At 37.7% G+C, this 24117-nt stretch overlaps 1 protein-coding gene across 1 annotated transcript; it reads right to left on the reverse strand.

The window, feature by feature from the left end:
- Positions 1–1046: 1046 nt before the first annotated feature.
- DAW1 (dynein assembly factor with WD repeats 1) lies at positions 1047–22304 on the reverse strand. The gene is made up of 13 exons (XM_064455882.1): positions 22049–22304; positions 20946–21018; positions 18073–18217; positions 15552–15610; positions 14767–14889; positions 13004–13103; positions 11259–11366; positions 10128–10234; positions 6087–6189; positions 5566–5680; positions 4405–4481; positions 2295–2457; positions 1047–1681 (listed from the first exon to the last, which is right to left on the reverse strand). The coding sequence occupies exons 1-13, from the start codon at positions 22302–22304 to the stop codon at positions 1647–1649; spliced, it is 1464 nt and encodes a 487-aa protein (XP_064311952.1). The 3' UTR covers positions 1047–1646.
- Between the last annotated feature and the right edge of the window lie 1813 nt (positions 22305–24117).

Below are 24117 nucleotides of genomic sequence, written 5' to 3' on the forward strand. Positions count from 1 at the left end.
AGTTACTCTTCTGGAATCATAAGTCTTTGCACAAGACAATGGGAAACACCTCAAGCATTACTGTAACATTAGGATCAGTCACTCTGCCTGCTACTAAAGGTTTCATTTTAAATGATCTGCTGCACACTGCTGAGTTCTCCCACAACATGACACTACTTGAAACCACCGGGATATTTGCCAAGTGATGACAGGCACTTTTGTTTCTTCATTTACACACACGGATGCTGGCAAGCACGCTGAGATAGTCAGAACATATCAGCGTTAGTAACTTCCTATTAAATTTAACAACATTTAGAAGTCCATAACCACCCAGAGATATACAACATAAGCAAAATACCTCCAAGTTCATTCCTGCTGCATACTTCCCTTCTTCCTTTTGTCTCCCAGTCACCACATGTACTTTGTTCAATCCTACCCTCTTTGCCTCTTTATCCTTCTTCCACGGCTGCTGGAAGAGACCCATCAGCTCTGCTCCACCACTACTGCCCTGCAAAGAGCAACTGCAGTTTCAGGTGCTCTGCTAGGAGGTGGGAGAGCTATGCACAGGTGAAGCCTGTTGGCAATTGCTAGCAGGAGGTAAACCTGGGTTAGAGTTCATTGTATGGTCGTAAATAACTTGCAGGACTTCCTCATCCACTTCTCAGTTTATGTCATGATCCTTGGCTCGAAATCTTTAGTGTGTAGGGTTTCTTCATGCTGGCCATAATCTCTAGGCCAGGATTCAGATTTGGAGTCACCACCCACATTATTTTTTTTTTTACCTCAGACGAAAACAGAAGAATGAGGGCTAAGGAGAAAGGAATGGAAGAAATGGAAAGATGGAAAGTATGAAAGGGGGGTGAGTGGGAGTTTACAACATGCATGTGATAGTTAATAGCAATGCAGTCCACAAACGGTTGCTGGATTTCCCCAGAAACAGTGAGTGGGACATTGTATTACAAGCAGTGAAACTGGCATTTTAACTCAATACTTCATTACACAACAAAAAAATTAATACAGAATTACTAAGACCATGTGCATAACAATACCCCTTTCACACTCGAGAGTACCATAATGCTATTTTTTATTAAAAGGGCTACAACGAAAAAATGACACACAAAGAAACGGAGCCATCCTACTGGATTCATTCACACTAATCACAATTTCTCTCAGGTGACTGAGATATCCAAGCCATACTCTTCTCAGCAGTATCCAGTGAAGAGCCAACATGCACAAATTGAAATACATGAAAACATTAAATTTAAAAATAAGAAAAATAAAACCAAACATACGGGTTTTTTACTGTGAGAATGATCAAGCACTGAGCAGGTTGCCCAGAGAAACTGTAGAGTCTCCATCCTTGGAGGTGTTCAAAACCAGATGCACATGGTCTGGGGCAGCCTGCTTTGTTGACGGTGCTTTGATCTGGGGCATTGTACTAGAGGATCTCAGGAGGCCCCTTCCAGCTGCTACTGTTTTGTAATTCTACAATTCAATAACTACCAGACATCAGCAACGTGAAACATCAAAATCTAGGTAACTTCTCTACTTCAGCAAAGCCGAAGCTGAACAAAGAGGGTAAGAGAAAACCGATCTGAAAGATTGAGTTTATTGACTGAAACTCATGAGGGAGGCATATACCAGACTGGATCCTTCCTCATCTTCAGTCAGTGCCATATTCGACAGGTGTTATCCTTGCTCCCTATTAATAAAAACACATTGTGAGGCAATCATTTAGCTGTATTGCAGAACTTAGCCATTGTTGTTAACACGCATATCAACAATCTACCCGGAATGCTGAGGAGCCAGAGGAATATTTTTCTGTGCATGACTAGGAAGAGGCAGCAGGACCAACAGCAATATTTTTAGTAGTTCACGCAAAAGATTGAAGTGATTACAAATACTCTGTTCATGTTTTCCACTCCCATGAGTTTTCATCTGAAGTGAATGAAATCTGAACAGAATGCAGTGCCAAATAGACAAAAGGTGTGCTCCCATCTAAAAAGATTTGCATTTTGCTCATCCAGACCTCCCTCACTGCAACACATTGTGAGAAAATGGATCAGTCACTGCTCTGGGGCTAGTACGTGCCCCTAGGCCAGACGGTAGGGTATGCCCATGCCTTTATACAAATGTGTTCATGGCCACATTCACTTAAGCCTCAGTCCCAAAGTGAGTTTGTAGCTGTTTTGATTACATTTCAAGTCTCTGCTGGTACCTGCATTTGGGATATGGCCCCAGGACACCTTTTCTACCATAACAAAGATTTAAAATGTCTTTCAAAAAAAGAAAAAAAATTTTAATATATTAGTTACCTGTAATTATTTTATCGCCTTTGTAATTGAAAGCGCAGGAGAATATCTCATCGGTGTGACCCTCTAATATCTGAAGGCAGTGTCCAGTAGCAGCATCCCAGAGTCGAGCTGTTTTATCAGAGCTGGCTGTTAGTAAACGATTGCCTCTAGGGTTGAAACATATCTTTAAAAAATATAGAAAATAGTTATATTACTTAGCAAGTTGATATGCCTAGAAAAAGAAGCATACCTAGTGATGAAAAGGTGAAAACAGAAAGCAGCAACTCTTGCATTCAGTTTTTCAGCTAAAATTGAGGATAGAACTCCACTAGAGTCACCCTGGCAAAATTCTGTGGCTGAAAACTTTGTGTCTCTACAAAGGTCCTTACTACAGGACCAAGACTTCAGAACATTGTGATCCAAAAAATCACAATTGCTCTACAACTGTAACAACTTTTAAATGTTATCATCATTCCAATGTAAAATGTATACCTATTTTCTAGAGTTGTACATTAAATAACATAAGCCTGTAGTTTCAAAACTTCCACTGAAGGCAACTCATTTTTTAGTATGTCTTCATATTTGTTAAACGTTCATTGCCACAATTGCAGGCATTTCCAAATAACCAGATATGTTTTTATAGCACTACCCGGTCAATACCAGGTTTATTGTATAATGCAAAATTGCTTAATTACTGGGGGGAAAATGCCTGTTCTCCAGAAATCACATTTCCAAGTAATAAACTTCCCAAATGATCACAGCTACACAGAACAACTGCAGAAATAGACTGACTTTTCAACATGCTCCCGGATGAGCAGATTATCACTTCCAACAAAGAAACCATGCCAGCACTAAGGACCCTGATGGAAGCTGTCCCTAACCCGCCCACATGTCAGCATGTATTCCAAGTGCATTCCTCAGTGCACCTACGCTGAGTGTGAAATACTGCACTGAGTATATTAAGTGAGGAAAGACTAGCTCTTCGGAACTTAATATTCTCTCAGTGGAGTGATTATAATAGCCAAATCAATACAATGGAAGCACATGAGTTTTACTCAGAACCATCCTAGTTTCAAAATACTAATGTTTCAGTTTCAAAATACATCAAACAAAAGCAGCATGGACTTAGTGTACTAAGTCCATGGACTAGCCTGGAAGCTAGTGAAAACCAGCCATTTGAAAGAATAATGAAAAGTTGCAAGCATTAAATAACAAAGTTTGAAAAATATGTACAGTTGTGGAAGTAACTAAATGTATTTGGAACTGAACTTTAGCATTCAAAACTGAGACAGACAAGACTCTCAGCGAAGTAGATGAGCACACTCCTCATGACCGAGTGATTTTTGAAACAAGCTTTATACTTCCAAGTCCTTTATGCACTTTTGAAAATAAGACTCTCCATTTATTTTGCCACAGAAGTATGTTTTTTCAGTTCCATTCCATAAATTAGGTGTGCAGAGAAATGAAAAGAGTGAAGAGGAGCAGATCTGGTAGAAGCAAGGAATAAGGACAATGGTAAAAACCTCAGAGGCAATAGCCTTGAGATGTCATCAAGAGACTAAAAAACTTGTGCTTATTCTGTCAGAGAATCTAGGGACTCCAACAGCGTAATAACACAGGTACAATTTAGGACAGCTCAGACACAAGCTCTGTTAAATATGACCAAAGTGAGAGAACATTCGGACAGCATCACCCTCTCTGCTCTCTGCCGAGTGATTGTGGAGACCCAACCTATATAATGTTTCAGAAAAAGGAAAGAGGTATGGAAAAACAATAATTTCAATATTAAATAAGCCAGGTATCCATCCCTGGGAGGGATGGACTTCTTAAGTAGCTTGCTAACTGCCACAATTCTAAGGAAACAAATATTAAATGACATAACAATATGGAGAGATGGCTCTTGGTGAAACCGATAGGAGTGGCACACCCAGTAACAATCATTGACTGACAGCTTTTAGTTGAAAGGAATCTTATTTTAGTAAAGATAAGTTCTTAGCCAGACCTCTCAATCTTAAATATGAATAATTTCACCACCACATTCTTTAACAGTATTCCTGTGTCACGGAATAACTGGTGGATTGGATGTCACCTGTAATCAAGTAAGAAAAGGTGCAAACCACAGACAACTTACCTTTGAAATTTCACCTCCATGCCCTTCTAGCTTTGCAATGCACTTTTTTGTTTCTGCATGATAGACTCTTGCTGATCCTGTTATAGTAAATTAGGAGCCATTTGTGATTGTTATGTTTAAGCATGCGCTTCAATAAGAACATTTTAATAAGGTTGGGAGGGCCTCATCCATCCTCAGGTTTGATTTCAAGAGAAATAGAAGACAATCTTAACACAGTATCCTCCAAGAATGAAGTATGTCAAAAAGGATCTGTAATCTGTTTGGAAAAGGTTGACTTCTTAATAGTTTCTGCTGGAAAACTTCTAAAATGTGAATACATGTCCACATAGAACATGGACCACTGAAGTCTGTAATTTCGGAATGGATGTACAATATATTCAGAAAGCTTTCACTATATTTCTGGTATTCATTCTATTTAATAAACTATTAATTATATTTAATAAGCTGTTGATTACATTTCAGTAAACTTTTTACATTGTCTTATGTCTTAATTTAGCAGCTACAGCAAATCAGATCCAAAGAGTGCCCCCATCCAGGCTGGTATCCTGTTTCTGAAAGAGCAAATCAAAATGCTTAATTATGTAAAAATAATACTTATTGTCATTATGCGCTATAATATCACACTGTGCAGGTAAATACAAAAAATTGTTTATTGCCATTCCTGAAAAAAATAATAAGCATGCAAAACTGCTGCATACCAATAACAAAACAAAATTGCTTCTTTTGGTACCTCTTTATTGTGTCTCCTCTTGCTGTGCATTTGGAAAGCCCAGTAGCAAATCCACCTCTAAAATTCCAACTACCTTTTGTATTTATACCTAAATTTGAGCCACCCAAATCAAACTTCACTCAAAAGCTACTTACCTAAACATTTAAAATACATTTCCAGCCACAAGTGAATTATTACCCCTACAAGTTTGAAGTTAAAGGGGAAAGACGTTGAGTTTATTAAAGTGTGAAAAATAAGAAAATTTTCACTGGGGAAAACTTTCTAAGTTTAATGCTAAACTTTCTACAATGCAACCAACGTTGCTTGATCTATACTTTTGAGTCATGATACTTTGCTTTCATCAAGCTACGTTCAAAGCAAAAGCAAAGGAAAAAGTTGGTCTATGCCACCACTGCAATTCTTACAGCAGTCGTCCCAGTCACGTCACTTACCATCAGCAGAGGCAGTTGCAACACGCTGGCCAGCATAATCGAAGCAGACATCCAATATTTCATCACTGTGACCTGTTAAAGTTGCTATATGTGTCCCAGTCATAGCATTCCACAGCTGCATTAGACAAATAAGGATAATTTTTTTTTTTTGCTTATTTTGACTAATTAACTTGACAGGTATCTAGTTGATCAATACAGCAACATGTATAGGCCCTTTCTGCTGTCTGACTGAAGGTATTACTATGAAACCTGGATATAAATCAATGAAAAGTCACTGCTTAGTCAGTTTAAAGAAGTCCTATATATTTTTTATTTCAGTGCATTGATTAAACAAGCCTTAAAATATATATATTGTTATTTAACTGGACTTCACCAAAATGAATAATCTTATGGGTTTTACATTTAATTGAAAATTTGTTAATGAATTAGATGTACTAGTTTAAAATAATGCTCCTCCATTTACAAAAGATATATTTTTATATATCAAGTATCTGTATTCAGTACATACTCAACTTTCTTACCATACATGTTTTGTCCATTGATCCAGTGACAATGAGAGAACAGTCCCAGTTGAACTGTGCACTGCTGATCTCTCCTCGGTGGCCTATTAAAATATGTAACATCCTACAAAAAAAGAGCATTTACATTTTTAGTGTCTATTTTGATATATGCGTATAAATTATAAGTAAGTTTATAAAATGGTATACTTAAGGTGTCAAGCCTTCGTTTTATCCATTTAAGCAATTAAATGGAGTGGTACAGCTCATTTAGGATTCTAGTACTAAATCAATTCCAATTTTTATCATCGAGACAAAGAGGCAGTAAGGAATAAAATGCAAAAGTCCTCCGTTCTCTTTCAAAAATATTTTAGTGAATGTATTTCCAGTGAAACGTGATAACTTCCCAGTCCCAGTGACAGATTTCTTGTATTCATCTACATACAAAGCACATACAGCAAGTTTTTCCATATCACTCTCCCATTATCCTAGTTCAATGAACTGTAACAGTACATCTTTAAAGCTCCATATAATCTAAACCTTTTATGAAATCCACTCTAGATCAAATGGAACTTAATCAGGTACTTAATGTTAGCATGTTCCCAAGTAACCGGCAAATGATGGCCAAACCAAAATATGATTTCTAATCCTCATTAATCCTAAACTTCTTACTGTACAAAGACTGACAATATTAATACCATTAAATTCTTCAGCTTCAGCTGAATAGAGAGGGTACAATTAGCCATTATTGCTTCCTATGAATTAATGGCCTATAAAGCAATGAACCCTAAAAAAAGATTAATTTTTATACATATATATTAAAGGATTGGTAAATTAGGTTACTATCACAATGCTAATATCACTGTACCATTAATAGAAAGCTGCTTTAACTAATGGATAAACTAATGACTAGAAAAAACAACTAAATTAGTTTAAGTAACTGAATTTTTTTTATTCATTGCATAAGATATATAAGGGTAGCTAAATTAATTTATATGCTAAATGAACAGCAAAGCAAATCTCCTGAGAAATTGAATTTTCTATTTGTTTATGATAACAAAAACAATTATACCCATGTCATTTTACAGAATTATTCCTTTTACTTTCTAAAAATATGAGGTCTGCACTGTTTTAATTGTGTAGACCTTTTTCAAGTAAAACCAAAATCATCAAGCAGAAAACAACAATGGAAAACTTCTTAACTTTGTGAACATATTATTTGGCCATCAAGGCTGCTGTTATTGTAATACCTGATACCCAAAATCCCTAAAAATGAAAAAAGTTGTAATTTAAAATTTTAAAGCTTTAATTTCCAAATCTCAAAAAGGTAGTCCAGGCTTCAAGCTTCAATGTAAATATCCAACCAATAAGCAGAATAAGTAGCAACATGTGGAACATCTCACAGAAACCACAATCTGTCAGATACACAATTAGAAAGAAAACAGGCTTGTGAAATGTAAAATTTAAATTTTTTTAAATTATTTTTAAAAAACCCAGCTTCAGTCATGATAATACTTCTTCAGCCCTCAGTTTCCAGTGCAATTTAATATATGGATGCTCTAATATTTGCACCATAATTGCAAATACGAAGAAACTGACTGTCTTTCAGCATACTGGTGTCTAGCACTCCTGACCCCAGGAGTTGTTGATTTGTCAAATGAAGCTGTTGATTTGTCAAATGAAGCTCTTTAGACACCTTCAGCTGAACTATAGCTGACTGTATCTGCTATTGAGAAATTATTGATGAAATAGAGACCCGCATTACAAAAGCATGTCATCGTCGTCCCCCCCTTTTATTTTTAATTTTTACATTTTACTAAGAAAATCTTGAAGCTTCTTGAGATTTCTTGTCCCTGCATCAACTTCCTTCAATATAATTCTGGATACCTACCCAGAATAAAACTGAGGAACACAGGTACTCATCAGAGGCAGCCAGTAAAATTAGAAGTTCAATTTCAAACTCAAATTTGGAAGGCAGTTTCTCATTTCCTATGGTGGAAGACAGGCACACACAACCTCACCTACAAGATTTTTGCAAATCTACTGAACCTGTATACAGAAGAGTATGATTTGCTCACAGTCTTTCTGACTGCAACTTTTCATTATTACTAAATGTATACATGCCCAACTGCCATCTGAAAGGCTGAATGCTGGCCCTGGCACAATTATATTGCCCACTAGCTGATTACCAGGGCTGCCAGTGTTTAAATGAGGATTTTCTCCTTCATATTCCAGTTCCTGGTATTGACCCTGTGTCAGGGACTAGAAACTTGTCTCAACATTGTTGGCAGGCAAGTTTCTCTACCAAAGCCTGATCACTGCGGCAGCTGAGCAGAACAGTTTAATCGCCAAGGCCGACCCGGCAGGAATGTGCGCCCCGTTATCTCGGAGTACTCGTCCTCCGCGCATACGCCCGGGCCCAAGGCCGACTGGCAACATATGGGGGGGCTCGGACCCTCTAGAACTTTCAAGCACCTTCTAGCGACAGTACTGGGCATTCGCCCCACCGCAGAGTGGGAGGCAGGGGTGTGCAGAACAGTTACTGACTATGCCAGAGAACAACCTTATAAAAGGGGAAACCAGCAGAGACGATGTGGGGGGGGGTGTTGTGGAACATCTCCCCCTCCACCGGCTTCAAAGATGCATCGGACTGCCACAGATCCGTGGTGACAGCTATTGCAACAGTCCCACTCTCTCCCACACTCCCCCTCATTCCCTTTTCACCTTATTTTTCCCCTCTTTCTTTGCTTTTCTCTCCTGTATCTATTTCTGCCAAATAAAGCAACTAGGCACTTGACTCCATTATGAGCGTTAATTCTGTTTCTGAGAATGTAAAAGGAACCTACTCACGATAACACATTGGAGTTAATCAGAAGTTAAGCCCAGCCACCCCCAACCTCCCAGAATTAACTGAGGTTGGTTGGAAAAGCAAGGGGGTTTAACCTCTGCCACTGTTCAACCCAACAGTGGATCGTGACACCCTGATATGAAGTCCACACTCATTTCTTAGAAAAAAGAGAACGCAACATGAAAATCCCAAGATTTTGACTTCACTGCAGGCTCAGACAAGGAGCTAGACAGAAGCAGCTTTAAAACAAAAAATATTTGCAAGACCACCAGGCTGAATGAAGTTGAATCAGAGATCCAATTTGTTGAATGAGTGCCTCCTAAGTATTTACATGCCAAACATTAAACTGCTGGTGTCGAATAAGCTCAAAGCTTGCAGGATCAAGCCTTAAATGATGTACTACGTGTGCATTATTTTTAAATCACGTGATTACTCTCATTTTGAAGCTATACACATTGTTTATTACCCCGAGATATCACTATACATGCACTTCCCTTTCATATATTACAGAGATACTGCCCTTGCTCTCACAAAAAGAAAAAAGACATAACTTCTGAAAACATAATAGAATCGTTATCTTTGTCAATAATCAGGGCAATCATTTTATTATTCTACTTATACCGAGTTTCCAGTTGAAAAAACAAGTGGATTGGTCAGGATAATACAACAAATTCATTATTATTTTTTGGCATCATTATCACAACATTTTGTTGTCTGCAGTCAGAGGGGCCAAATTTTCTCCTCTTCATAAATTTATACTGATGTAAACGTGAGAAGGAAAAGAGACCTTCCATGGTTTATAATGGCAATGTGACCGGACTAACTTTCAATGACGTAACATATACTTTCTTTCTACTTAAACAGCCTGTTCCACCTAGAAATTCTAGACACCTTCCAAACCATGAGTTTCCATGCTGATAAAATATTTTCCTGTTTGGAGAATTCATCAGCATCAAACACAGGATCTGTCCATTCTTTCTGCTTCCTCAGTACTAATAAGATGGAAATTTAGAATAAAAAATATGTACCAAAGCATTTTTTGAGACATTCCTTTTCAGAAGAACAAAGGGAACAGGAGTAACAAATGATAAGGTGAAGAAACACACATTCTAAATTAAGTAAAAAAGACAAGGTCTGTAATTTGCAGCTCAATATTGTCTCTTTGATTTGCCATTAAAACACGCAATGTAAAATGATATTTATTAGTACTTTAGTACCTGCCAGTGCCAACATCCCACACTGCCACCGTATGATCAAAAGAGCCAGTGATAATCCTATCTCCAGTGGTGTTGAAAGACAATGCAATAATTTCTGCTGAATGCCCCTGAGAGAATTTTTAAAAAGGAGTATGAGAAAGCAAATTATGACTTTTCCATTAACATCATTCAATATGTAGCTTTATTTCAGCAGCACAATCCTTCTATAACCCTTCAATATATTATGTACTGTCTCATCCAGTATATCACAATTTTGACAGAAAGATCTACTGGACTGTGGAATAGCCAATATCCCAACTGCAAAAAATCAGGTGTATGGCTTAAGCAGTGAGAAGTTGTCCAGTGATGTCATCCATGCATATTTTCCGTATTTCATTTAAACAGAATCTCATTTGTTCACCAATACACACTGAAATCAGATGATTCATTTACAGTAAACTACAGCACAGCTTGTCGTTGGTGTTGGTGGAGAGGCTTGGACAAACAAATGTAAGCATTCTTATAAGCTAAAGGTTCACACATTCCACTGCTCTTTGCTCTGCTCAGGGCTCTGAGGAAAAGAAAGTCAAGGAGAAAATGTCTTCCCAACTCTAGAGGCCACATACACCAAAGGAAACTTACGCACCTGTTATCTAGGATTTATGCAAGAGAAATGCATTGAAACAGCACAGGCCAATCTGAACCTGTGGAATCCCAGCAAGGCACGTAGAGCAAAGAGACATCACAATCTAGAGGTAATTGGATGGCTTTCCTCTGCTGATGTTTACAGGAAGGAGATCGACACATATATAGTGTCTGACATTAATGTTCTGAGTTACTTTACGTTAATGAAAAGGAGGCCATAATTTACAGTATAGCACTATTTTAATGAGCAATGGAAGGCATTCTGATCTATAGCAGATTACTGAAAACAGAAAATCTGTCTTTTGATAAACAGGACTTCTTATAAAACACCATACTTTATCATTCCCTTCAAGGCTTTTTAATCTGTTTTGTAACTGCAGTCACTGTGGGACCTATCTGGTAACACAAACTCTGCAAGTTTTGAAACTGTTGTAACAGTTATTTATCTCAGTTAGAAACCTAGGAAAACAAGGAACACCTCTGAAAACATAAGGAAGGCAAACATACTCTTAGAGTGACTATTTCTTCTCCTTTCTCTATATCCCATAATTTGGCGGTGGTGTCCATGCTTCCGGTTGCCACCAATGTGCTCTGAAGATTAAATGATAAACACACCTGTAGCAAGAAATGTTGGATAGAAAAAGTGGGAAAGGAGAGCATTTATACACATTTTCTCAAAAACAATGGGTCAGGATTAATATCTTTAATCAAGACAAAAGTCTGACTTAATATTTTATGGCATATGGAAAAATTGCAGGGTTCCTCCAACAGTTCACTAGAAGAGCAACAAATCCTTATCACACAGCTCTGGATGACTACTCAAATCAAATGGACTAAATGGCTGCTTTGCAACAGCAATGCATTAAAAAGACTTACTGGAAGATTTCCTATATTGTTTTCTGAGCCTGGATTAAAATTCACTATTCAGCTGCTTCATTTTGTGTCACAGGAAGAAATTATTTAGTTCACAAAGTTTTAATCAAAATCAAGACTGAAGCAGTTTGTTAATTTATTAACAGTGCATAACTGGCGGTGAACTATATATTCAGTATCAGTATCTGTAATACAATAAACTTACGCAATCTTAATAAACAGCTACAAATTTCTAAACCTCCTCCTGTAACTCCAAGATGTTTTAATCATACACATGCTTTCACGCTCTTGCATGCACGCTCATCCCCTCTCACAAGACAAGTGGGTTACAAAGCACACCCCGCTTTCCTCAGCATACGCGTTCCCCTACTTGCACACACCTCCCCTAGGAGACATCAGTGTGCTCTAGCTTTAGTTGAACCCATGCCCCTTCCTACAATCTGCTGATCCACACACCAGACAGAAGGCATCCGAATTCACACACGCACATTTTTTTGGGGGGTGGGGAGGGGGAAGAGGGGGCCTTTTTCTGGAACACCGTACTGCAATCCACTAGCCAGTGCCACCATTTTCTCACACTAGTTACAGGCCTTGCAATCTACAAATTAAATTCCAATTGTTTCCAGAAACAATTTCCAGAAATGCTTTATTAAATAATGACTGTATAGCTATTTTTGTTAAAAAATATATTCTGCATTGAAATTTTGAGTTTCAGTGAATTTGCCCATATCTTTTAAATCAGGATGCTGTGCATCAAGACATTTGCTATTGCTAATAGGGCTCCTAGTACATTGGACAAGAAACCAACCATTTTTAAGCTTAAACTGTTTTTGTTTCACATATCTTTGACATTTCAGCATCCTACATATTCCCAGTTAACACTCTTAAAATGTCAGAAATTCATTCTTCTATGGCTCCAATTGGTCCTGTATGCAAAGTACAGACCTCAGCGTGAAAGACAGCAATACAAGCAATGATGTTCTTGTGGATTTAGTTCTACAGATATGAGAGACAATGCAAGATATCTAGAAAAAGATGGGATATATAAACAAAGAAATAAATGGTGCAATAAATCAAAAATTCCAATTGTTATGTTTTTTTTCAAAAATGTTTTAACATTTAGTAAACAAGGGAAATTGGAACAAACTAAAAATCAAAATATCTTTTCAAACTGTATACAATGTTTTATACTATTTGTTGAGAACTGTCAGACTATCTTTTCTTGCAGTGCAGAAATGTTCACAATGTCTGAATGTGTGAATAGATGCAGCAGAATATCTGGCCCTTCCAGTGTTAGCTCACAGGGACCTGGAACGCACAGCCATCAGTGACAGGTCTGTGGAAGCACAAAGGAATAAGAAATGTCCAACAGTACTCACTATTTCTGCACTATGTCCTCTGAAAGTATGATAACATTTTCCTGTTTCCGTACTCCACAGTTTGCAGGTTTTATCAAAAGATCCAGTGGCAATCTTGTCACTAAATGGAAAAAGCCCTGTCATTTTTATGCAGAAAAAAAACTTCTGACTTCAAAGACAGTGGAATGCACAGAAACAATACCCAGTGGTCAAAGCTTGTATGCATTTTTGTGCATTCTGCCGCACTAGAGGATCCTGGAGCAGGATTTTACAAACAGAAGTTACGTTAAGGGAAAAAAATTGGCAGACATAATTAGTTTCTAAAACAGCCACTGTGCCTATATATTAGCACAGAAGTGTTCATAACTGATGACTAACCTACATTAGGGATGAGATTAAGTGCTGTACTTCCAGAGATATTTAAAAGTTATGTCATTTCATCAGACAGCATCTGTTTATCACAGTTCTTTTTTTTATAAGCAGTTTTCTCAAATTTCAGAGGTCAAACTCTACTCCCACTGAAGTCAGTGGAAGGATTGTGACCAACTGCAGTTAAAGCAAGACTGAAGTGAGTTACCTAGAAAATGTAGCAAAGGATACTGTATTGAAACCTAAAGATTAGCAGAAAAAAAAAGAAGTTCTTTTTTTACTGAACTTTTAAATTAAGAGTAGCTCAAGGTTCTCATCAGATTTTTCTCACTATGTATTGCTTTTCCACTTTGATGTTATAGTCTAGTTATTGATCTTTGCACAGATTTTTGTCATGCATTAGCTTCCTCAAAGCATATAAAAGAGTTTCATTAACTGCTTTTTTAAGGTAAAGAATAATATCAGAATATAAGACACTGATATAGCGGGTTCTAGGTTGGATAAAGTCTTTTCATTTAGAGGGAAATGACAATGCTCCGAATTGCATAAGAACAAGTCTTTAACATTTATTTCCTGATGTTAACTCTGTATTGCTTAACTGATAAATAGGACATGTGACAGTGAAAGAAGTAATATGATTAAGTATAAAAATAGGGATTGGTTTCTCTTATTTTGCAGAGAAGCAAAATGTTTTACTGACACATGACAGCTTCCTCAGGAAGCAAATGACAATGAAACTTCAGTAGCTAACATGTAATGCCCTTCACCTAACAGGTGGCAATTCTAACCTAGGACAAACAGTTACTGCAGAAAACCAAATGCACAGATTCATATTTGACATTCATACAGCGGCACCTCGTGGATTTCATAAAAATTACTCAACAGCTCTGATACCTCTAAAGCATGTCCTAAATAATAACTAAAGGGTAATGCCAAATGGAGAAATCCACTTTTGTTATGACATAAACGTTCCTTCTCCTTAACCGAAACAACACAAGCCGTCATAAGTACCTGTATCTCACATCATATACAATTACATGGAGGCAGTAAAGAATTATTAACATTCAGAACACAGTCTCCTCATGTAGATATTATTGAAATAAATCTGTTTCAATATATTAAACTGACTCATATGTATTTTTCTAGACACTGAAGACCTAATGAAATTTCTGCTTTGAATTTCTAAATTTCATTTTTAAAAATTACAGCAGAAAACATGCTTGAATGAACTACTTATACAAATAATATATAGTATCATCCTATGGTGATTAGCTATAGTTGAACTTTACAAATTCAGAATTTTAACTCTTTCAATTTGAGATAGTCTATTTTATGTTAAATTTTGAGTAACAGTTCTGGATTTGCAAAATAACATCAGAAGCAATTAAAATACATCTCAGAGAAAATATATTTACCCATAGGGATTATTGAAAGCTATTGCATAGACAACATTTCCGTGTCCCTCCATCGTGTGTAGCTCTTCTCCTGATGCAGTATCCCATACTTTGCAGGTTCTGTCATAGCTTCCAGTGATAAAGCTAAAGCAAAGAGAAATTAATTTCTGAATATGGTAAATATCTTACTGGTCCTAGTATACAGTGAAATAAGTTATTTCCACAGATACAGTTGCACTTCTCAGACCCAAAAATATCTTCTTTCTTTCAAAAATATAGATTTATGACCACAGAGGTTCTTTTTCTTTTTATTGAAATATTACTCATAAAAGAAACCTTGTTTCTAATCTTTAATGTATTTCAACTAAAAAGCAAGATGCTGCTTTCTAGACATGAAGGAAAAAATGATTAGACATATTCCCAAAGTGAAATCAACTAACATGAAATTCCACTACAGTAAAAGTCCCAAATGAATTTATGTCAAAGACTCATTTAGCTTTTAGCAATATTGACCTTATTGCCATAAAGGTGCTTCTTTCTGGAATATGGTCATTGTCAACAAACTATCACCTTGGAAGAAAAAAATTGCATAAATTGAATTTCACCCGCTACTTTTTTGCATCTCCCATTGGCTCTCCCACAGAGGCCTGAAATCCAGTTCCTAGTCATGCTTGAAGCTGCTTCTAAGGAGCACAGCTGAATTCTTTTTGCAGCAAGATAAGAGCACTGAAATTCCCTTCCAATTTAATTTACAAATACAAAACTTCAATTAGTGATTATGTATTTTGACTTTGAAAACAACTTACCGGGAACCAGCTTTGTTAAACGCTACGTTAGTCAGTGGCAATATATGTGCTCTAAGTACCTGAAAGAGAAGTGGGGGAGGGAGAATAAAACATTTGATGCAGTTAAAAGAAAAACAACCAAAACAAACGATTGTTCAACATTTTCAATAGGTTAATATTTTCTCCTCCTGTCAGACTAGCAGTTACAGCTACAATACATTAATCCCTAACTAAAAAGTCACCCATGCCTCAGCAGTTTATCACTGCAGATACTATATAGACTTGATTTCAAATTTATATTTTACTTGAATGAATCCATGTCTGCTTTTTTTCCACGTTCTCTGAGACCAGCAAAGTAACCCTGGACCAGAGCTGAAAGGGCAAAAACAAATGAGTGGGGAGACCATGTCTGGTGTGATCACTGACAAAATAAATCCCAACTATATATTGAGCCTTATATAGTGCATTAAGAGATCCAGCTGAATTGAGTATTTTGAGTCTTTTAGGCAATGGGACGCTTTCAACTAGTATATGATTTTGTTTTAAAAACCAGGAAGAATAGAAATAAGTTACATGTACGTTCTATGAGGTCATGACAAAAAAAGGCAATAGGAATGGGCAATCAAGATGTGGAAATGACCAAAATATTTTGCTTTTTGTAAAATAGCCACAGTATACAACTATCTGCATATGAGAAGGGATAATTATGGAAATTTATGGAAGTTTGATCCATTACTCTTTTAGGACTCCACGCAGGCAGTTCTGAACAAGAAACATGTTTAACAATTATGGAAAAAAGGGAGGAAAACAAGATCGATTTATGTTCGATTTCAGATCATGGGACTAACTCTGTTCTTCCTATGCCCAGTGCTGCAGTTGCTTCATCCACAGAACTCTTAAGCCAGCAAGATACAATAATCAAACCCTTAGGCAATATTAAAAAATATGTACCTTGTTTCTGCAAAATCTGCTACAGCAGTCCCTACGATAAAAATCTGCAAATCACTACAGCATATCATTGCTATGTAATAGTTTAAAACATGAGAACTTGTTATAAAAGCTTGCTTCTCTGCAGGGTAGCTAACACAACACCATCACCACAAATACTGGAAATAACAAAAAGATGGGTTTATACACTCATTTAAGATTATGCTGCAGTGCAACAGTAAAAAACACATGGACCATTGTTTGGGAAAAAAAATTCTCACTCCCACCCACCTCTTGTATTTCATCAGTATCTCAGAAGCACCTGATACTCATGTTTCATTTACAAGCATTGAATGGAACTAAAATATAAAAAAGTTCTTTTTACACACTTCTAACTACTCTTGAGTGAAGGAAACAAGCCAGCACTGATTGGATTTGCTTTCTTCTAGTATTTCCAAACACAGAAGCTCAAACATGGCACTATACCCAACAAAGAATAAATACATTATTTATACTGAAATTTGGACAAGCCTTTGATGATTTGGCAGTCTCTGTGATGAACAGACAATTTTTAAAGCTTGTCAAAAGCAAGGCATTATCTCAGTTGAGAGCATACCTTAAAACAGAACAGAAACTTTTTAGATTTAAGACACCTTATTACATAGCTCTGTTTTCAAGGTTAAATACATAGATCTTTGCAGAGTTCATGCAGATTTATACTGTTGGTCAAAAGAACCCAAGATACACCTAGCAACATGTAAGGATTTTTTTTAGCCAAACAAACCAACACAAAACTTCTCCCTTTTCTCTCTAAATTTAAGGTTACAACCAGTAGCATAGCACTGACCAGCAATTTTTAACAGCTACACATTGCCATCTGCTGACACAATAAAGATACAACAAACGTTGCACATTGCAACATGCAATCTCTGGAAGAAATTTGATTTTTATTTCCACAGTTACATACAATTAAACCTTTTCTCTTCTGACAGACTGAATCCTGGATTTTAAGTCCTGAAAGGTCTCTCTAATAATTGTACTTAAAAAGCTTACTCATTTAAAATAAATTTACAAGGTGTTGTTCATAAGCTGAAGACCAAACTATCAATTTTCAAACATAACAGTAATGGCAGAAAGTGATGACAACAAGTATTAATGTATGTAGCCGAATACCTAAAATAAATACAATTTTCACAAAATTAAGAACAAGCAGACAAGGGTATGACAACATTTTGAGCCTTTCCTAGCAGCTAATATACTTGGGATCTCTTCAGAGGTTTTGTTTGAACTTAAATATGGGTGTTGCTGGACCTAGCGTCTTATTTGACAAATAAGAGATTTCTCTCTATCAAAAACACACCCTTGTACATAAGCCTGCACAAACAGTGTCTAGGACAGTTATACCTCCCGTCCTTTGGGGGGAATTCCTGGCAGAGATAACCAGGGCAGACTCAGTCACTCTGAACAGTGCAGAGGTGATCAAAAAGACCCAAGAAATGGGTCATAAAGTCCAAATTTTGCTCTCAGGCATAATAAGCAGCAGTAAAAACATACTCGCAACGTTACAACTGAAACCCAAAAAAATCCCCAAAATTATTTTAAAGATGCCTCTGACCTTAAAAAGGTAGAACTTGTGATCCTCTTTTTCCCCTAGCTTCTCTTGCAATCTTCGTACTAAGTGTATGACGTGTTCCTTGCATGAAGCTGTGATGAGAGGTTCTCCTTTTTGAATTTCTTCTACTAAGGCTACAGCATCTGTGCTAATTATGAGAAAAAAACAAAACACAACAAAAACCCCAAAAACCCAAACCCACCAGATTTCATCCTCTGGCAATAATCATGATTATAAAAGCAAAAATATTATTTACTTGTAGAGAAACTGAAGTAATTAAATGATATGTGTTTATCTCATTCTGTAACATCTTAAAGAAATATGGATAAAGCTTTTTTTGTTTCTCTGCTTCCTTCCCTCTCTTACTAAATTTGCTCAGTAAAATTTAACTTTTAAAAATTTTAGCTTGGCAAGAACTTTACCTTCTTAAAGGCTTTCCACAGAGGGTCAGATATGGGAAACGTGTATCCAAAACCATTAGTTTTGGAATAAATATCTAAAGTAAAGTGGAATTTCATAAATTCCTAATGAATTGCCCATGAAGTAGCAACACAATAAATTACATATAAAAATGTTAAAATTATCTCTGTCTGTGGCTTCACAAATCTATGCTTGTTCCTCTAATTCTCAGTTATGATAATAACTTCTAAAACATAGTCCACAATCTATTGGTGTCCATGGAGCCCCCAGGAAGTGGTTCACAGCTAGTCTGTGGAATTGGATCATCTTTTCATATCATCAGATACACTGTCAATTCCTGGCCATACATAAGAAACTGAGGGTTGATAATACCCGGCAGTCAAAGCACCAACATACACTTAAAACTAGTCCTAGCAAGAAAGCCTAGCATTTCTGTTAGTATGTAAATCATTGCAGTCTAAGGGGGATTTTCTATATCAGTTCTCTAAATGGGAACCACTAACATCCCCATAAATTAGTATCCTCTCATTGTTTATACTCCTGTTAAGTAATACCAGACAACTTATTTTGTTCACAAAGTGGCTCATTAGTTTTTATTCAGAGTACTGAGCTGGATATTTCCAGGTAGACAAAAATAAATCATTTATAAATTTGGATTTTTCATCTTGCATGTGCAGCCTACATTGTGTACTAACTTTGGCCCACATGCAAAGACTCTTCCATATCGATGTCAATATTAGGACTATCATATTACTTCATGCCTTTCTGCATAATAAACTTCATGGATTTTGGCAGCTTTATTTAATGGTGACATTTCTTTCCTCTTTCTGAAGTTCTTCCTACCTATCAGAGCTGGCTGAATAGAGCATGTAGGCTAACTACTATGACCTAAACCATATTAAGTCTCTCAGCTTTCTTTTAATTTTTAATTTTGGGTGCCTAAAGAAAGACATTAGCTGGAGGAAAGCAGAAGAAATCGTTTGAGAGCTGTATAAATCCTGATAAACTTTCCATGGTGTTTGATGCCAGACAAAAAGTTCTGTGAAAAAATCTACTAGATATGGTATGCAAATTCATAAAGTGTTCCATATTTTCATGTGTACAAATAACTGATGAGAGGGAACGAAGTACAGAGAACCTGACTTTTCTTAGTACTGCCCACTGAGGGGACAAGCATCATGGAGCACAAATGAAAAAAAAAAGGTGAAATAATTTTTTTTTTTTTTCTGTGATGGTGCAAAGAGAGGTTGTGGAGTCTCCATCTGGGAGATATTCAGAATCCAACTACACACGGTCCTGGTCAACCTGCTCTAGCTGACCCTGCTGCAGGTGGATTCAAGAAGTCACATCCAACCTAAATGATTCTCTGATTCTGTGACATATCATTATATTCTGTCACTGAATGCACAAAAAAGCCAGTCAAATAACCTCTCAAGGACTGGTGCATAAATTACAAGTAGCAGTGTTAAAGCTAATTCAGCATAGTAACTTGTCAACATTCTCCTATTCCTCACAAGGAAGACATAAGGGAGTTTCAGACTGGTGCCTTCCAAATGTCTGAAAACCAGAGCCGGATGTGATTGAAGATTGTCCTCCACATAGCATGTCTCACTTGCTTCCTGATGAAGTGACCTCTGCCTTCTATCTTACCTAAAAATATCCTATCAAACTTAAATCTAAACTTGAAATACATCATATTTTTTATTCTTCAGTTAGGTCTTTCCCTGGTTTTTACATATATCAAGCTCCTGCAATGTCTTTCATCATCTGTAGGAGACTAGGAAATCAGATGACGCACTCTTATTTGTTCTTTCAAAGGACCCAACTGCTATTAGTTTTGCAACAAAAGAAACCAGGAACCCTTCCATTACTTGCAACAGAAGCAGATACTTATTTCCACGACACAAACATATGGGAGGGAATCACTTACTTGCCTATCTTGCACCACCTTACCCATGGTTGTTATGAGGATAATTAATTAACAGGAGAGATTTGAAATGATGTCTAGCTGTTATTGTCAGTGATTTCAACAGAGGTTATTTAAACCACAGTAACTAGGGGCTGAGTTAGACCCATTTTTGAAATCATTCTGAAGACTAGAAATGTTATTACAGGATTTAAGAACTAACTGTCTTTCATCATGACATTAACATTCATAACATCGTTAAGCACTGTACATTTCTGCTGGCTTTGTACAGGCACCTTGACAATCATAACTATAAGTAAAAAGAAGCTTAACCTCTAAACAGAGAAGCGTGACAGTAATAGTCAGCTGGAATGCAATATTCTGTATTTAAAAGTGTAGGAGAACAATTTGACTATGTTATTTTCTTTTCTGTGTATTTTAGTGAACAAAGACATAGCTGACCTCAGTTATGTTTAAAACAATCAGATAGAGTTGTATTTGAGCATTCTATAAAACAGCCAAGTGCTGTTATCTGCAATATCATACTTACTCAGTTGTGAGATTAAGTAGATCTATAGATCTGGTCTTTGGCTCACCACCATGTACATATTCCAGAATAATTCCTTTTTAAAAAAAAAAACAAAACACACACACAACAAAGAGGTCTTAATTAGATGTCAGGGATTTTTTAACATGTACTGCAGACTGCAATGCTTCCACTTTTATTGCTCCACTGACTTCAGCAGACCTATTTCCAGTTCTTGAAACTAGGAGGGTGGCTGTTCTTGCTGAAAGTTAGCAGGGTGATGAACAACTCCGATGTGTTTATATAATAAAAGATATTAAACATTATTATTTATAAGCCACTTTCTATTCTGGAAATGAACAAGCTCTGTTTTCCCCAACAACTTTTTGCATGATTTCATAATCTCTATTTTCAAAGAAGCTGCCCTGAAGATATTTGCTGTAGTTTGGTGTTCCAAGAAGCCTGGAAAACACTTTTTACAAAACCAGTTATATTTATTTCAGTGTTTGCAAAGGCCTGTGTGCAGTAATGTATAGAAAATCATAACACATTCCATTTCTAGGTATGCTCTGGCACCTCTACACCTTCTACTGAGTTTAAGTATTAAAACGTTTAACCACATTGCTTCCTGTTTTGAAACAGTTGTTAAAGGGTTCTGCTGCTCCTTAGTTTTCTGTGGGAAAGGATAATTTACATTAATTTTTATGTCATTTTGCATTTTACCCAGACTGGGAGAAAAATATTTAACTGGAAGAAAGATCTGTTATTACAATCCACCTCCTGAGCTGGCCGTCTCCATCTGGTTTCACCTGTGCAAATTCATTAAGTCTCCTGGCTGAGTTCACAATAAATGATGAAGGCTGCTTAGAATAGCTTTTCAGGGCACGGTTCTGCTCAGAAGTCAAGAAATGGAGAAAGGAAAAATAAGAAATGCAGCAATTTTTTGCTAAATAGGCCTTTTGATAACGCATACAGATTTTTTTTTTTGTGCCAACCACTGCCACTTTTAACTTTTAAACTCCTTACTGCAACGCAAATAAGACTGGCTTGATTTCGCAACAATAAGTCATTAATTACAGATCGGCGGTGAGCTGGAAGTCTCTCAACCGACCGCGGTGCCAAAATACCCGCACCTGAAGCCAGTGCAGCTGCAGGTGCGCGATCCAGCGGCGAGGTGAGGGAAACCTCAGTGACAGGAGACCGCGCACACACACCCCGCCTCCCCGGCACAGGCGGCCGCAGTCCCCACGCGCGGCCCCAGCCCCGCCGTGCCGGCACAGCCCCTCGCAGGGCAGGGCACCGGCCCAGCCCCCCCGCGCCCCGCTCCGCGCCCCGCTCCGCACCCGGCGGGTAGTAGCGCAGCAGCAGCCGCCTCAGCCTCATCCTCCGCCGCCGCCGCCGCCTGCCCTAGGCTGCGGCCCGCTGCCATAGCAACGCCCAAACAGCACCTGCGCGCATGCGCCGCGCCGCGCTGCTGGGCGGGAAGGGCCGCTGGGGAGGGCCGGTGCGGCGGCCGGCGGGCACGGCTGAGGGTCTGGCGAGGCCTCAGGCCGAGGCGGCTGCGTCAGGCGTGGCGGTGCCTCTGCAAGTCCCCCGGCCCGGCTTGTATCATCCGCACAGCTGGAGCGGCACGGAGGCCTGTGTGGAGGGCTGACTGCCGGCCCGGGTGGCTGCACAGCCCGGGCAGGACGAGGACACGGCTGCCCGGGCGAGGCCTACACCTCAGCTGTACAGCCATGTCCGCGTCCTGCTCCCGTGAGGGAGCAGGGCACCGTCAGCTGATACAGCAGCGTGGCATGGTTTTATTTCCTCCTGTCACTTCTTTTCTATGAAATAATAATGTTCAAGGCTAACTGCTGTTGTTTTATTCCAACAGAACTATCCATTATAACAGCAAGATGTTACCAGAGCCAGCTAGGAGCACATCACCATTCGTACAAGCTTAGGTTTGCTTTCTCCCAGATGCATATATTATAATTATCCCTGCTGAATTTTATCTACCCTTTATTGTCCTTTCACTTAGTACTGCAAGGCTTCTCTGAAGTTTTACAGTCAGCTTGTCTTGACTACCCTGAAAGCCATGAGCTAGAACTGCTCATGCTATAATTCATACAGAGCTGCAAGGGCTTCTAATTTTTGCCATAGAAAGGAAAGTACCAGATCTTCAAAGGCTAGAGTGCACTAAAAAAAATGATAAAATATAGAGTGCTAAAGAGCCACAAGTAACAGCATAACAAATATATGAAAGCTATCTGAAAAGCAAATAGTCACTTGATTACTAAGGAAAGCAGGCAAAGATTTTTTTTAAAAAAAAGCTTAATCGGCTTAATTTTTTAAAGAGAAACTCAGGACAGATAATGTGAGTATGAAAATACTGGTTCATCAAAGACAAAATAAAAAATATATTTTAAAAAAGATAACCAACATGGAACCATGAAAAGATAATGTATTAATAGAACAAAAAAATTTTAATCAAGCCTTATGCAGAAATGACTGTAGAGCATCAATAGGGGGAAGCAGCAAACACTTTCATTTAGCAAATCTCCTCATCTCCCACATTGTTGACAACGGGTCAAGAGAAGGCACTCCCAGTCAGTGTCTAACAATACGTGACTTTTCTAAAAACACCCATATGGCTCCCTACAGCTTCACTTTGAAGACAGTCCTTTGGTTTTTTGAAAGCCAGGAAGTAAAATACAATGGCCAAGTCCAGATTTACTTTGGTACATGACTGGGGGACAAAGTGGTCTCTGGGTTTTTCATTCCCATTTGTTTGTTTAAGCCTTTTGTCTTATTTGTATGTGGAAAGTCTTGAGGTAGATAAGAAATATTTTTACTGAAAAACAAATAATCTGAACAGCATTCCAGCTGAATTGACTTACTTGGACCAACCCTATTCAAAAATAACTTTTTGAACAACCCCTAGTCTTGGCAGTCTCCAGTTTCTTAACAGCTTTTTGTATTTGTTTAGCATAATATCTATCCACCTAGATTATCATTTCAGAATATAAATATTTTTCTGTTCTTTTAAATTATGTGAACAACGAACATGACATGGACACTGCTTCCTATGTTAACACCTTCTTTGTTCTTCATAAACACACATTCATGCGGCCTCTCTGGTGCATTCAGTATTACTCAACACCAACTAGAAGTGCTACATTTAATTTGTTTAGTCAAAATTAGAGGTTTGATT

This window comes from Phalacrocorax carbo, chromosome 7 (genome assembly GCF_963921805.1).
Source record: "Phalacrocorax carbo chromosome 7, bPhaCar2.1, whole genome shotgun sequence".
NCBI lineage: Eukaryota > Metazoa > Chordata > Aves > Suliformes > Phalacrocoracidae > Phalacrocorax > Phalacrocorax carbo.